Here is a 16,948-nt window from a genome sequence, read left to right on the forward strand (position 1 = left end):
TCAGGTAATGACCAAACTGTAGGAATAGACTCTTAGGAGCATATAGTCACCCTCAAGGGAGCACATCTCACGCACTGAAAATACCATAAAGAAAATTATTATTACTGGGATTACTGGCAGACTGCATTCCTACGCATGTCAAAGAGGAAAGCGTTCCAATTTAGCTCTATGAAACATGCAGCTATGTCAACCTGCCACATTTTTTTGGCATTTCTGTCTCATTACCAAAGCAATATTTACCAAATAAATGATGCACATTTCTAAGTGACTAGCGTTCAAGTCCTTTGGCCTATACCTTTGTTGTTTACTGTTTGGGGAAAGGCTATGAAAGCAAATAAATGGAACAGCGGTGAGCCACACACTGCCCTCAGTGCAGTGGCTGTTTCCTGTCCTGCAGCTGGAGCTTTGGTAGTATAGTCAGGCTTTGTTTATTCCATTTGAGTATAAGCAGGGCATTCTACTCAGTATGCAATTAAGAGCTCTCTTGACTTCAGTTATTAACATCTACAAACTATTGAGCGTAAAATTAAAGTTGAGCAATTCAGCTCTTTTTGACATCTAACCCTGAAAAATAGTTATGTAAAACTCCAGAGTCAAAAGGCATTCCCTATAAGCAATGGACAAGTGAAGAGTGAAAACGTTTAGGGAAAAACAGTGAATATATAAAACTGATGTTTATATATGTCTATATAATGTATATATTATGCGTATATAGTGTTAAGAGCAAGCTACTACACTCATGCAAATACATCAACCAGTTTGTTGAACACAGGATATTACATTGATTTTAACAGAATGCTACATGATTGTTATTGCCAAAGCTCCAATGAAGGAAATAATTAGAACACTAAACCTTTTAAAGGCTTTTAAATGACTTTAAGCAGTAACCAAAAAATACTATAGAAAATCTATATACTACAATTGATAGGGTATAGAATTGGTTCTTACTTTACCTCTTCTAAATTTTCTTGAGACTGCCAGGCTACAGAAGATGGTGAATCTTGTTTTGCCATCAGCAGTGTGACATTCTGTAAATCTCATGTGCTTCAGGGAGAACTTTATTATTTTTTATTTAGAAATTGCTCTGCTGAATAGACAGTATGAGATTGTGTGTGATCTTTATTAGACCCTGGCCTTATTGTTACAATAAATAAACAAAAGCAACAAAACAACCTGACCAAAACAGCTTTCTTCACTGCAGCCAAAGAAGTCAGGTTAATGAGATTTCACACAATAAAGCCAGAGAAATTTTCAGATCGGCCTCTTGCTTGAATTTGTGTGAAATTCTTCTAGTTTTTCCTTAAGCACACTGCCTGTCTGACTACGCTGTAAGGAACATTAGTTGAGATACTAATTCACCTTGAATCAATGGGAACCTAACTCATTTTTATTGCTTATTATTTGAAAGAGTTATTATAATCAAGCAGAATATCTTGAAGTGAACCACAGGAAAATGAGTGGATAGGAGCAGAAATTAAGAGATCATAAAACAAGAAATCCTTCAAAAAGATGTGGCTAATCAACATGATTTCCTCTGTTTTCTCCTGTTGCTTATTTCCGTATTTATCTTCCGTATACATTTTGAGACATCCTCAGGCCCTAGGATAAATGAAATATGTTCTACATTTATTTTTAGTAATTTGATCCCGCAAAGTAGAGAAATCTAGAAATATTTTTGAGTGCCTTTCAAACATCATTTTTCTATTCTCTTCCTCTCATCAGTGCCTCTTGTCTGCTCAAGTGGTTAAAAGATAACAAGAGTGGAAAGAACCCCACGTCTCAATTTTCTTTTTCTTCCTCTGTAACATAGGGACAAGAGTAGTACCTTCCTCAAACAGTTATTTTGAGAATTAAGTGAGTTAATACAAGTAAAGCTCATATAATTGGCACACATTATGTACTTGTAACTGTTGCAGTAGTTATAAAAATGGTAATGATAATATCACCTTTTAAATTTTACTGCCATCATGTGAATTTATGATATTCTATATAGAGTTGATCAGGAATTTGAGCTTCAATGTCCCTGGATACAGAGTGAAAATATCTTCCCTGTGACCTCAAATGGATTGTTTGTATAAAAAATAATTAAGAAGATATGAAACAAAATGCATTTACAATCATGGAATCTGGACTTTAAATAGAACTACTATGAATTCTGGTTTCATCTCTTAGTAGGTATGAGCCCTGAACTGAGACTTAGTTTCATTGCCTGTAAAGCAGTCATGGTAATAGCAACCCCTTATGAAGTTACTAAGTGACATCTGATACAAGAAGCTTAGTACCATGGCCGACATGGAGAATGTATTTCAAAATGTGGTAGATGTGAGAAATAAGTATCATTTATTTTCTCACTGATTTTCTTTAGGTCATCTTGCTGCATGATAATCTGAATAATTTCTAGCTTTTTAAAGAATCAGCATCTTAAACTTTCTTCACCTTAAAATCCAATCTTTGAACATCCTAGTTCTTGATGTCCACAGCTATTATTTAGGAAGCACCGGAGTTCACGTACAGGAGGGAAGAACTCAGTTAAGTAGAAGATATATATTAATCCTAAAAATCAACCACTGCTGCTATGTAACAGGAGCAAGTTTATAAGTACCACAATCAAAAGACATGTGACTCAGATAAAAAGAGAGACAAAGAAAAAATATTACTAGGTGAAAAATATTTATCATATAGGAGATATTATCTTGCAATGCATATATAAGAAAGTGTCTGACCAACCATTTAAAACTGAAAAATAAAATGAGAAGAAGCATCATAAATCGCACAAGTAACACTCAAGCCACTGCCCTAGGTATGAAGGTGTGTTTACCTACTCTACCTATTCCAAATCCTTTTTTTTTTTTTTGGTACCAGGGATCAAACTCAGGCCCTTGCACTTGTGAGGCAGGTGGCAGAAACACTGAGCCAAATCCCTGGCATTCTGAATTCTTTTTTTTACTGTTATTTCAAACCTGCAACACTAGAGTGCTTTAAAATTTCATGATAACACACTGGAAATTTAGCTTTTCACTTAATCTTACCAAGATTACTTTTTCTATTAATATTGTTTGGTATAAGAAAATAAAATTCTTTCAAGGTCTTTAGAAAAAGTATGTATCCAGGAATGTAAGGGAGGATAGACTTTGGTTGACCTCAGAAGAGAGCAAAAGCTCAAAAGAAATTTCATAAGGTGTTAAATTTGGCAAGAGAACTACAATATCTCTGATAATTAGACTTTCAACACATTTGGATTTGCTAATTGGATCTAAATTTTAATTAGACTTTTTATGTAACTAAGAATGACATATCCTTGTATGAATTTAATGTGCTTTTACAGTTGAATCTAACAATTAGCAGTCTTTTTAGATTAATAAGGAAAAAGCTGGCTTTGCTGTTTACATTGTGACATCTTCACTTACAATACACTATGCACATTTTAGTTTGCTTAATTAAACACCTTTTGGGAGCTGCAAGAGAAATTCGAGTTTTAATGGGAAACACCTAAGTCATTTATTTGTGAGGAAGACGTGCCAGTGTGTTGATGACTTTGGAACCCACAAGCAAAATGCAATATGAGGAAATAAATCAATCCTCAGAAGGAGACAACACAAATACTTAGGCGCCCCTATAGTCATTCACTTATCAAAACAGTCTCCAAATATGGCTGAAGCTCTGTTACATTGTAAAGTGTGAAATGCAAGGAGATTCCCAAATGTGTAGACTCATGAAATTGGTCCTGGGGTTAGTTGTGTGCATTTCCTCCAAAATGTTCACTACAATGTTCTCTGCGCAGCTCCACCCCTTGGATAGTTATGTCTTAATCCAATTATACTATCTCTTTCTGTTTTCCTTATTTCTGATTGAGTCTCATCCATTGTTATACCATTGCAGTGTTTGGGCCCTAATCTTTAAATTGGAAGCCCTCAGGTTTGGATATTACAAGTGGTAAGAACTACATGAGGGTGTGGAATTCAAGCCATATCTTAGATAGTACAGAGCAGTGAATCACTGCAAGGCTTTGGTAGAAAGACTGCCACCAAAATTTGAACAAATTGATAGCACTGACAGACTAGGCAAGTTACATTGTTTTCTGTATCATGAATACCTTGAAACAAGCCCCATACATGATCTCCCCCTCAAAAAAAAGCCGGTTCCCCTTTAATCATATTAAAATATTTCAAAGATTTAAGTAGCTACTTTCAGAGTAAAAACAGTGTAATGTTGAATTAAAACATAAAAGCTACAAGAAATTTTAACTTGTGCAGTAACTGATATATTAGAGTAGACATTATGCTCGAATTATACGCACTATTATTTTTCCAATTAGTGATTGAGTTATTGGTGTATATATAATTCTCCATTAAATTAGATGTCCTCAGTAAGCCTCCTAAAGCATGTTGGGAAATGTCTGTGCCATAAAATGATGTTGAAAAGCAGGAAATGCCATTTCTGATGGTTTAATCTACTGTTAAGAAGAAATTCTGTGCAGGACACTTTCTACAGTAATTATACAAAGAGCTCTCACATAGCTCTCTTTGCAGTCCAGACAGTTGTGACTGAACTGTTCTTCAGGCAGAAAAGTGACTGAGGCTGTTTTAATCTTTCAGCTCGGGTGCTGGAATCCTGTCACAGGACTCAATGGGTCCCTCACTGACAAGAAACTGGAGAACAACATGCGTGGCGTAGTTCTCCGTGTGGTGACTGTTCTGGTAAGTCTTGTCTGAGCCTTGGTTTTGGCTTTTGGAGGTTCTTTCATCTTTAATTAATGAATTCCACAATTTTAAAAGAACTTTAAAGAAATCCTGACTTTGCTTTCTAAACACTTTTAGTAGTCGTATTTTCTGTTCATCGGTTTATATGGATCACGACCATTTTGCAGGTGTTTTGTTAATTACATTGCATTGGTTCAGGAGCTTTCTTAGGTATGGTTTATGCAATGTCCAGCTTTATACACCTTGTAAACTAACAGTATCCTTCAAGCATTTGCTCATGACTACCGTAGCATGCATAAATGCAGATAACTATGACAAATAAAGGTAAATGTTTAATGTATAGTGCATTCAGTAATAATAAAATGCTTGCAGACTAAGATACTCTTTTTCTTATAAGGACCTACCTGAAAAGAAAGATCATTCAATTATTTAATAGATACCTATTGACTGCCAACTGTATTCCAACCTTAGTGCTGATTCCTAGGGACATAATAAAATAAGCTGATACCATCCTGTCTTTAGGGACAACTGTGAATAGGGTTATACATGTGACACATTTGCTTTAATTCAGCTTACTTGTTATAAAGTCAGTAAATTGTAGCTATTATCATTATTGTTTTCTCTCTTAATAAAGATATAAAATAATGGAAACATTCTGAAACAGTAAAACATTCAAGTGGCTATGTCTAAATAGCCATAAAACTTGAAAAATGCACTTCTTGCCATTCCAACATGCTTAACCTTGTCCTAATAGATGTTTTTAAATGAGTCTACAATGACTAGCTTTCTTTTTCTTTAGAAAACCCAACTTGTTTTTAAATTTGAAAAGAATCATATAGGCTACATTAATTACAAAATTAATAAATGGAAGAGGCAGTCTTTTTGATACATTGATCATAATTGGATTCTCATCAATGGGTACCCTTGGAGTGTTTTTTAACACAAATTAAATAGACCTCACATGATTTCATTGTTTTAAAAAAAATCTGTAAAGTCTCTATAAAAGAGAATTCAAGTGAGTAGCCTATTTCTCCTTTTTGAGGTACCTATTAATTCATTTCTAGTTATTATTATACTGTTATTTTTATTAAATAGTTATTATAAGAAAAAAGTGACTGTGTCCCTGTTTGTACCTAAGAGTATGAGTATGCATTTAGACCTATGTGCTAGTGTTAATTTTTAAAAAGATAGACATTTAAATCACAGTGAGCTATTGTCCTCTTTCTAGTGATTATCATGAAAGCTTTAGTGACAACTGCAGTAAGTAGGCAGTATATATACATATTTTCCTTTGAAATAAGAAAATAAATTTGTAAAACAAATTAATCTTCCTCAGTTGTTAAGCAAATATTTATTTAGCACTTATTTTATGATAAACTTGGTGATAGATACATGATAAATAATCTACAAATCTATTTTTAGGGTATGCATAGAATCATTTTAGGAAAGCACACATAAAATAAAGCAGCTAAGATTTATTAAATACTTGCTATGTGCCAGCTATACTATGAAAGTGTTTGTGTGCATTGTCTCACTCAGTTATCACAGCATTCCCAAGGAATAGAGACTTTGCTGATCCCAAGAATATGAGTGCGGAAGTCAAGACACTTAGAACTTGAAAAAATATGTAGAAGGTTATACAGATAGTAAGAGCAGAGCAGCAGTTCAAATCCAGAAAGTCTCAACTCCAAACCACTTAAATCCTATGCTCAGAGATACATTATACTTTATGCACTCCTACTATGATAAGTATGAGAACTGAATCTATAGCACTTTTATTTTTACTTGAGAATTGGACACGTTTGACTCTGTATAAGGTAAAAGTGGGTGCAGTTGGGAAAGCTTCACAGCATCAATCAGTCGTTTTCAATTCATTTCCAGGCTGAATGAAATGATAGCTATTTCACTTACAAAATGGTATGCCTCTCCCAGTGCTCCGGCTCCTCTAGCTCAGGTCCACCTTCCAGACACAATGGCCTCTGTTTCCCAAAAGCTTTGCCTGGCCCAGGTCCTGAATACCAGTTGTGAGCAGAGTTGGGTGGACAGTCTGTCTTATCCCAGGTTTTCTGTGATGGATGTGATGGGTGCCTGGCTGAATGAAATGATTTCCATGTATTACCTTCCCACAATAGACAGCCATTGTGCTCAACAATTTTACATGCTGCCTGGATCTTTGAGAACAAAAGCCAGTACTGACTTTATTTATTTTGCACAAATGACTTTCCAGGTTTAGATCCCAGATATATGTTCTTGTAAGCTTCTTCCGTATAAAACTGGCAATCACATTCCCCTCCCCTCAACCCATCCCATAACTCCAAAATGTCAATGTTGTACCCTTCTACCCTGGAACTAGGATTTAGTTCATACTTGAATTGATCTGGCGACCTAAATGCCACCCTTTTGTTTTCCAAAGACTTATCTTCAACACTTTCTAAAAGAGATAAAGAGAATGGCTCCTGTGTAAGTGCCCCAGATGAGATCCTTAATATATGTGATAGTTCAGCTAAAATCTAGACTCAGTTCTACCCTCTGCTATTTTACTTCTTAAGACATCTATAGTATCAGTTACACATATGTTTGCAAAATTGATACTCCTTATCTAAATTTTGAAATTTTCATTCTTATCATTGGAGTTAAGGATATTTCCTTGACTTAAGAGAAATAATTTACTATATATCCTAAGCCAAATAATTCAGCACTGTATGGTTTGTGATTCCAGAGGCATACAACTGTTATAGTCCAGATATTCATTAGAATAATTAAATAAAGGAATTGTAAACAAGAATGTAAATATGGCCGAAGGAATCAAGACAGAGTGTAGAAGCACCAAGGCCTGTGTGTACAGCCAGGCATGGGCTGATGACGACTGATGGAGAGCAAGAAGGGAGAAACATCACCTGATTTGAAAATAACGAGAAGCAGGGAATAGAGCCCACTCACTGTGTCTGTGAACGTAGGTACAGAAGGAGAATGAGGAAGAGGATCACTGTTCAAACAGTAGAAAAAGGGGACTAGGTCATAATCCAGACGTGGCCATCCACTTTTCCATCTCTTTTCATTGTCTCTTATCACAGCATTTTAACTTGTATTAGTGAGGTGTCACAGTTGTGCATCACACAACAGAAAACAGTTCAGCTTAAATAATAAGTGATATATTTACGAAATTAAATCAAGGAACATTTCTGGAAAGTTAAATCCAAAACATAGGGCAAGAAACATTCATGAGAGGACTATTTTAAAGAATATCTTCGAAACAAAAGATATAATGGTAAGAAGAGTCAATTGAGGAAAAATAGGACAATAATATAAATGATAAAATTATAGTCAAACTAAAAAGCTATCGTAGTCATAGTAGGAAATACAGAAAAAAAGCTTATCTGTAATAGTACACAGAACAAGAGCCAAACTGTTTTGAGAGTATGACACATTTCTCTAGGCACCTCTCTATAATAACTGTTATTGGCTTGCGTATAGCACAGAGCTCTCTACTGAGGTACTTTCTGAGTAATTTCTTTTTCCTGAAATTCTCCATTATTAGTCTCACTTCTTGAAATTGTCTTCAGTAGGCCTTATTTCCCTGTGAAATTTTACATATATTACCTGAGGTCTTCAAGAGGTAAAAATATTATATAGTACATCATGGACTGCTCGCCTTAACTCAGAAATTCTCTACTGAACATATGCTGTAAGTTAAGCATTTCCTTCAGCTCCCAAGAGGCAAAGATAAATAATATACATATATATGATATATATGTGATTTATGCGGAGAGAGAAATAGAGACAGAGAGACAGACACACACATGAAGAGAGCTCAAGTGAGTATAATACAGATGTCACAGTCTTTTTTATAATCCAATATTGTAAGTGACATTCACCATGACTGGCTTCATGGATGCAGGAGACAATTTCATTACCTATTTCACTTGTTCTTTTACTCAGACTCATTTGTAACCCCCGACCCCCGTTTTTTGTACCTGGGATCGAACTCCGGTCCTTGAACTTGCAAAGCAGGCAGTGGAACCATTGAGCTAAATCCCCGGCCCCCTTTATGTTTTAATTAATAATTTCATTAGTGTTGGGCTGCCCTATTAATCTAAGTAATTTACAAAGACGAAAAAATGGGATTTTGCTTTTAATGCATGGAACATAGAAGTAGATTAGTAAATCTGTCGAATGAACCATTTGGAAGATCTTAGTCATTTGAAGCAGGATGTGTTTGTCAATGTGTATGTGAAGGATCATGGAAAAGAATTGCAAAAAAAAAAAAAATGTCCCTGTATGTGTTGGTTTTGTTTTTGCTGAGACAAAATTAACAACAAACAAGAAGAAACATTTGTCTGGCTCGTTGATTCTAGAGGTTTTATCCATGGTTCCATTGCTTTCGGGCCTGAGCAGAGGCAGAAACATCAGGGCGTGGGGTAGAGACGCTGCTCACATCAGGGCGGGCAGGCGCAGAGAGGGCCGGGTCTGAGGACAGTAATGGTGACCTGCTCCCTCCAACCGAACTCTGCTTCCTAAGCATCCACCAGCTTCATGTAACACTGATAGCAGAGACCAAGCCCTTGACACAGGAGCCCAGGGAGGGTGCTCTAAGAGCCAAACTACAATGAGAAAGGGCCAGGCAGAAGACTGCCAGGATATGTGGTATTAGGATTCGTAATGCTTTGATTTTTGTCTACAAAGTCCAGATTTCCAAGAGAGATGGCAAGAGTCTCTTTCAGTAATAGATATTCTTTATTTCAGCATGATATTTTACTCGGGAATTCCTTTCTTTTTAATATACCTTGATGGATTGAGTAATAAATTCAGGTGGAATTTTATGGGGAGGATTTTCTTTTCCATTTCAGTTATCTTTTGAACAAGTGCTCTAAGCTTCATGCATGCTTCTCACGGTTCTCCTCTGGAGAACAGCTTGTTTTCTCAGACTCCCCAAAACTTCAAAACATCTTAGCTTGGTACACTGCTCCTTACTCAAAGCCCTAAAGATGAAAATAATAAACAAACAAACAAATAAATAACAAAAAACTCACAACCTCCTTCAGTGTTTATAGTTTTCCAAGATACCTATTCTTCTCAGAATCCTCTCCCTTTACTCCTAACTGAGGGAGCTAGGAGGAGATATTTTCCACCCTCTCAGCCTCCTCAGATCTCCGTGTCGTTGACATTGCACCTCCCCATTTGGTGTTGACATTGCAGCTCCTTAGCTTCCCACCCATTCGTTAGTACCTTGAACCCAGTGTTATTTGTTCAGCGTCCCCATGATGTGAGGCGAGCGCTAGGGGCTGGGGGTGCAAAAGTAAACAAAACAGACGTGGCTGCTGCTGTTAGGGAAAATTGACAACATTCATCTGCCAGCACTAATGAACGGCTAGACTGAGGAGCTCAGCAAACCTTTCCCTGAGGGAGAAATGCTTCAAATGTAGCTCTCAAGATAGGAAGGAACTTTTGTATGTCCTAGATGTCTCCAAGGGGAAAAAAAAATCTGGGAGACCAGAAGTTGGAGAGAGGACTTGAGAAACAAAATGATTTTTACACAAATAAAATCCATATTATTTTATTAACTTCTGAAATTAGAAGTAAATGCTTTAATACACACACACACACACACACACACACACACACAGAGGGATCTAACTCAGGACCTTGTGCTTGTGAGTCAGGTGGTGTCACCACTGAGCTAAATCCTCAGCCCTAGAAGTAAATGCTTTTAACCAACTGTTGTTTTACAAGATCTATAGTTGTATTCTGCTATTTGAAATTGTATATTAATTCTCAGTCAGGGCTGCAAAATCTTTCAGCATAGTTGATACTAGGAAATGACTTATCTCACTTATGTGTCCAAATAACTACGAGCTTTTATGATGAAAAGTACAAAGTTTTAGTTCAACATATCAAGCATCATTTGTGTTATGAAACAACAAGCCCGCATTTAGTAAGAAATAACAAAATAAGAAATGATGTAGAATCATTTATTAATTCACTTGGTCTTAGAGGCAGTCATGATTTGCCTTCTTATTACACAATGTTTATATTTCCAAATGACCTAACATTTTATAATTACTTTATACAATTTTGGGGAAGCACAGATTTGTGCAAAATCAGTGTCATAAATAAAGGTAGAAAAGAGGGAAATGGAGTGGGGTTATGTAGGTTCACGATCCTCTTAGGAAACAGCAATTCTAGCTGAAGGAAAGATTCTACCCCTTTCCCCTCTGTTGGACTATGCCTCTTCAGGAATTGTAAGATTTCAGCCTGCTTGTAATACATACAGGTAAAAATGAAACGTGTGGTTTTTTTCATTATATATATAAAGTCAAGCAATGTACTTAGCTTCCTTGGAATACACCATTTAACAAAAGAATAAAAAATATGTGAGTGTTTTATTCAAAGTACTTTAGCCTACTTAATTGCTTTTTCTCCACTTCATCTCCTCTCAGCATATTCATACTAAACAGCATTTAGAATATAGCAAAGAGCTCTGTATTTGTAATCAAAAGATATTAATAAATTCCTACCTTCTGTGCATAATAGATCCTTGAATTTATAGAAGTCAAGAAGCTATTCTGAACATCAATTTTATATCCATAAAATAGGAATAATAAAACTGACCAGTAAAGGTTATTATGAGATTAAATGGGTAAAACAAAATGAAATCAGATAGCAAAGAGCACAGTGTTTCTAAACACAAGATATCATTATCTCTGCAGTACCACTGTGAGGGGGAATTGAACTAAAGAAAAAGAAAAACAGTATGGGTGCTCATGAAAATGTAATTAATCATTGTCCTCAAACTCCATAGTTTTTGTGGGAGATCATCTGGAGAACCCTAAAGCAAACAAATAAAAACAGAAGGACCATGAGTTCTCGGCTTAGCTATTGTTACCTCAGGGTGAAAACCTGCTAATGAGGACCACATCACCTGTGCCACCACTGAAATGAGTGCTTCCTAGAAGAAAGATAAGCAAAAAACACCCCCCCAAATAAATCACCTGAAATACAGTCTTCAAAAATTTCAACTAGTTTGTACATCAGTTATATGGTCTGTGATGAACTGTGTTTGGCTCCAGGCAAGTTGAACTAGGCTCTATATGTTAATATATCTTAAAAATGCTACTAGTAATCACCCTGTTAGTGCTCTTGGCCTCAGTTTTGCTTTGTTTTTGCTACTTGGGGACCTTCAGCATTTTCATACCCCTCTTAAAGGTTTAAGGACTCCTGACGTCTCATATTTGGGCCTGCTGAACATAGACTCACCATTAGGAGTTGGGAGATTCAGTTTGATAAGAGGCATCGCTGGGCAAGTCCTCACAGTAAGGAGATGGGAAGGAGGCTCTCATACCAACATCTGGGAGGATTCCTTTGCTAAAATTTATAATAATGTTTGGTAAAGGACTCTAGGCAAGAATGAGAACTCTGGCTTAGTAAATTTTCAGCAGATGATATAGAAAACATCTGAAATTCACAGTTTAGCATGGCGCTCACCCCTGTAATGATACCGCAGTGTAAGCACACATTAGAGCATTGTGGTCAAGAATGTGGTTAACAGAGCAGTGTCACTTCTGAGGTGGCAGGTCTGGAGTTCCAGAGATGCAGTCCCCAGTGAAATTAGCAAAGCTGCCAAAACAAAACGGCAACAGCAAAAGTTGTAGCCTTTGAAATTATTTGCCAATCATGTATCTGATAGGGATCTTGTAGTTAGTATATTTAAAGAATAATTACATTTCAATGCAAACAAGTAAAAGAAACCAGTTCAAAACCATCAGAGTTTCGAGTTCGATCCCCGTACCAAAAAAAGAAACAAAACAAAACAAAAAAAAACCATCAGAGTATCTGGACAACTCTCCAAGGAAGACAGAAAAATGGTCAAGAAATATGAAAACATGATTAACATCATTTTCTACCATGGAAATGCAAACCCAAATTGCAGTGAGCTGTACTGGAAACCCACTAGTATAGTTGTTGTTAAAAGGAGCACTATCAGTGAAGGACTTTTACCAGTGAAGTCAAGGCTAGAAAGTGTTATACAGGCCTACTTTTTTTTTTTTCCCAAAATGGTGACCTCTGCAGTAACTCAGTTTATATCTGAAAGTAGCTTCTAGAAAGTGATTTGTCTGATCCAAGTGATTAGACTAACTTCATGTCCATGTGATGGGTATTTATTTATCTTTATTAGCAAGGCTTAAAGGAAACAAATTATCAAGACACCCATATCTTTTGGCCAGGCTGTGTACTTTGGCAGAGTATGTGAAAAGAAGACCCAGTTTCCTAATGGAGAATTTTTTTGTTGTTGTTATGTTCTCTGCAATGCTGAAGAGCTGGTAAACTGTGTAGGTGATACTCATTCCCTTCAATGTGCTTTTCTTACCTTTATATTGTCGAAAGAGGTAGTGTCTTTTGGGGAACATGTGTCAAGCGGGAACCTTGGCATAGGTTTGGTTTCAGTGGCTTTAAGGCTTAATGAATGAAATGCCTTGATAGGCTTTCCAAACTTTAATATGAATACAGCAAACCAAGGAGCTGGATCTCCTGCTATATTCACATGCCTGGTGCCTATCAACTAAAGCGGTCATCAGTGACTTAGGCAGAATGGCAAGAGGTAAAATCTTCATGTGAATTAGCCAGTAGGATCTGACACATACTAACAAGATTCCTGATTAGCACCTCAGTATTTCATCACCTTAAGCAGCAATAAACTTCAATCAGTCAACAATAAGTGTTTCAACTAAAAAAAAAAAAAGGAGATGTAAATGTTGTAACAGCAGCAAGAAATAGAACCTTTGAGTACTGCTGGTAGGAATGTAAAATGATACAGCTGTCTTCAGAAAAGAGTCTGCAGTTCCTCCAACGTTAAACATAAAGTTACTCTGTGATACAGCAATTCCACTATGAACATAATCTTAGGAAAAAATGAAAATATATTTCCATACAAAAACTTCCAACATAAATGTTCATTGTAGCATTATTCCCCCAACTGGAAACATCTTAAATGTTTATCTAGTAAAACATGGGCAGAACTCTTGAAGACATTGGCATAGGAAAAGACTTTATGAGCAAGTCCTCAGTAGCACAGGGACTAGCACAAAGAATCAACAATTGCTCTCTCATCTTTTTAAAAAGTTTCTGCATTGCCAGAGAAATCACCAGCAGAGCTAACAGACAACCCATAACATGGGAACAGTTTTTTACTAGCTGTTCCTCAGACAAAGGTCTGCTATCTACAATATATAAAGAACTTAAAAAATCAGACCCCCCCCAAATATAAAGACCTAATTCAGAAATGGGCATCTGAAATGAATAGACATTTCTCAGACAAAGGGGTAAAAGCCCAAATAAATATATGAAAATAAAATCACTGATCATTCAAGAGATACAGATAAAAACAACACTGAGATTCCACCTCACCCCAGAAAGAATAGCTGCTATCAAGAAATCAGGGCGGGGGATTTAGCTCAGCGGTTCGGTGGCCTGCCTTGCAAGCACAAGGACCTGAGTTCAATCGCTGGTACCAAAAAAAAAAAAAACCAAAAAAACAAAAAGAAATCAACCAATAACAAATGTTGGTGGGGTTTTGGGGAGAAAGGAACCCTTCTCCATTGTTGGTGGGAGTGCAGACTGGTGGAACCACTGTGAAAATCAGTATGGAGATACCTCATATAACTAGGACTACAGGTCCCATTTGACCCAGCTAGTCCTCTGCTGGGTATCTGCTGAAAAGAATTAGAAGAATCATACCACAGTGATTTATGCTCACCCATGTTTATAGTGGCACAGTTTGTAATAGCTAAAATTTGGAAACAGTCCAATTACCCATCATCTGGAGACTGGATAAAGAAGATGTGTTTTGTTTTTTTATAAAATGGGATACTATTCAGCCATAAAGAATGAGAAACTAGAGTCATTCATAGCTAAGTGGATGCAAGATCCCAATGATAAATGTAACTATATTTTATACCTAAAATGTACCAATAAACAATTTAAAAAATGAATATGTAAAAAGTGGTCTGCCCTAAAATGGAATTTTGGGCAACAAAATGAAATTACACACTAATAATATGGATGAACCTTTAAAATACACTCAACAGAAAAAAAGGTCACATTAGCTACATACTGTACTTTGTTTAAAAGAAATGTGCAGAATAAACAGAATAAACCTGTAAGTGTATAAAATATACTAGTGTTGCCTAGTATTGGAGGCAGTCAGATAGTGGGAAGATGACGCTAATGAGAGGACAATTTCTTTGGGGATAATAATGTTCTAAAATTGTACATATCTGAAATACATAATAAAATAAGGGAGAAAATGAAAGGATGCATTTATATCATGTGTATGTTAGTGGACCAGGCTTTAAGAATTGTACTTAAATTAGTTTGGGAAGATGAGCAAGGATTTTTAAGGCATTGATGAAAAAGAAAGGATACCCTGTGAAAGCATATATGAAAGCATAGAACCATGATGTTCTATCAAAAATCAAAATTCCCTAAAATAAATTTGAATGTCATCTGAAGGAATTGATACATGAAATTTCAGCTGCCTTGCATAAAATATTCTCTTTCAGAGAGCTCTTTAGAAATGATTGTACAAGAAATTTGCCTGTGATAAGAAGGTAGCATAGCATAATGTAGATAATATTTATCGACTAGTTAAAAATACCAGTGTTACAACTGTGATATAGCCTCAAATTTAGGTAGACTACTGCCCATTTTTATTATTGAAGAAGTGTAATCACAGGCATGGATCTACACTATATTCATATTTTGTTCTGTCTCTTCTGCTGATTGTATCTATCTTATATGAGAGAAAAGAGGGAGATGTGATTTTTATAAACAGGCACTTGAGAAAAATAGCCTATGCAAACTTTATAATTTATAGCAACACAGATATATTTTCACTTCAGTGCTGACTGAATAAAGTCATCAGGAGAATTGACACATGACAACAGCGTGACAATTTCCTATTCGTTTTTTTTTGTTGTTTTTTTTGTTTTTGGTACCAGGATTGAACTCAGGTCCTTGCGATTGCAAGGCAGGCCACCGAACCGCCTAGCTAAATCCCCGGCTCCTATTCTTTTTAATCACGCCAATTCTTAAGATAACTATCATGCAGACATGTGTTACTACCATTATTGCACGTAAGGTAACTGTGCATGACCCTGCTTTTTTTCTCTCGGAAGATGAAACCTGAATTTGCAAACTAAAAATAAATAAATATTTCAGGATTATATATAATTTACTTCTGAAAAATAGATTTACCACTTGTCTTTAGAAGTGTGGAAAGAGATTTACAGAGTCATTTGCAAATTCAAAGATGTAAAAACAGTAAATTATTGGCTTCCACATCTTCTACAACAGTCTAGTCAAAGTTATGCGAACTATATTATACCTTACTTTCAGAAATGCAATGTGCCATTGCACTTGAAAAAATAAAAAAGAATGTTAAGGTGACCCTGAAATTTTCTGTTATCTTTGGCGAGGCAGGAATTTCAGACCACTCACAAGAAAACACAAAACCATCTCTACACAGAATTCTTTAGAAAGGAACATGAGTATGCATTTTAAAAACTGAAGAGGTGTTGCTGAGTTTGATTTTACTTTTTAGACTTATGAAGGATTGTAGAAAGGAATTAACTTAAAACTTACAGATGACATTGCCAAATAACTTACTAATAAATGTTCTTGGTATTTTTATATCTCTAATCTTTACTAGAGCTTTCAAAGTTATTTTTTCATTTTGGTGATATGGCTGAGATGTAGAACTATTAAATAATTTTTTCAAGTTACATATGTACTAGAAATAAGCATTGAATTCTTGTTTATCTAATCTTCCCCCAGCAGGGAGGGAAGGACTGGTGTAAATTCCTACAATAAACCATAAAACTGACCAAAATGTAGTAAAATATTTTGAGACGTTGGTAAACAGATAGCAAAAGACTTTGATTCTTGAAAGGTTAGAAATGGCTGCATGATCCCAATAATAACCTCAGCGTTTTGGTTGCTGGCAGTTTTTACAATGGAGTCCCAGAGAGGACTGAGGAAATAGAGACCATGTGTGAAAAGGCTGAGGTACTGAATAGGTTTGGAGATCCATTCTAGAGAAAAGGAAGTTACTGAAAGATATTAAGTGGATAGAATTAAGACCACCGCTGCGCACCTTGCTATTTCAGGTTTTAAGTGTTGCCCTAACTTCTCAAAAGGTTCAACTTTTTATTAGGAAGTCCTATGTTCATCTGCCATTCCTGGGCCCCAAACAC

The 16,948-nt window shown here is 36.0% G+C and overlaps 1 protein-coding gene across 1 annotated transcript in view; it reads left to right on the top strand.

Annotated features, from left to right (window-relative positions):
• The window catches only part of Grid2 (glutamate ionotropic receptor delta type subunit 2), a 405,281-nt gene that overhangs the window by 321,776 nt on the left and 66,557 nt on the right, over positions 1 to 16,948 (top strand). Inside the window, exon 8 of the mRNA XM_033757758.1 lies at positions 4,596 to 4,697. Within this exon, the coding sequence (XP_033613649.1) occupies positions 4,596 to 4,697 (102 nt within the window). The remainder of the gene's footprint in view (positions 1 to 4,595; positions 4,698 to 16,948) is intronic.

This window comes from Fukomys damarensis, unplaced genomic scaffold (assembly GCF_012274545.1).
Source record: "Fukomys damarensis isolate Sample0158 unplaced genomic scaffold, DMR_v1.0_HiC HiC_scaffold_32, whole genome shotgun sequence".
Taxonomy (NCBI): Eukaryota; Metazoa; Chordata; class Mammalia; order Rodentia; family Bathyergidae; genus Fukomys; species Fukomys damarensis.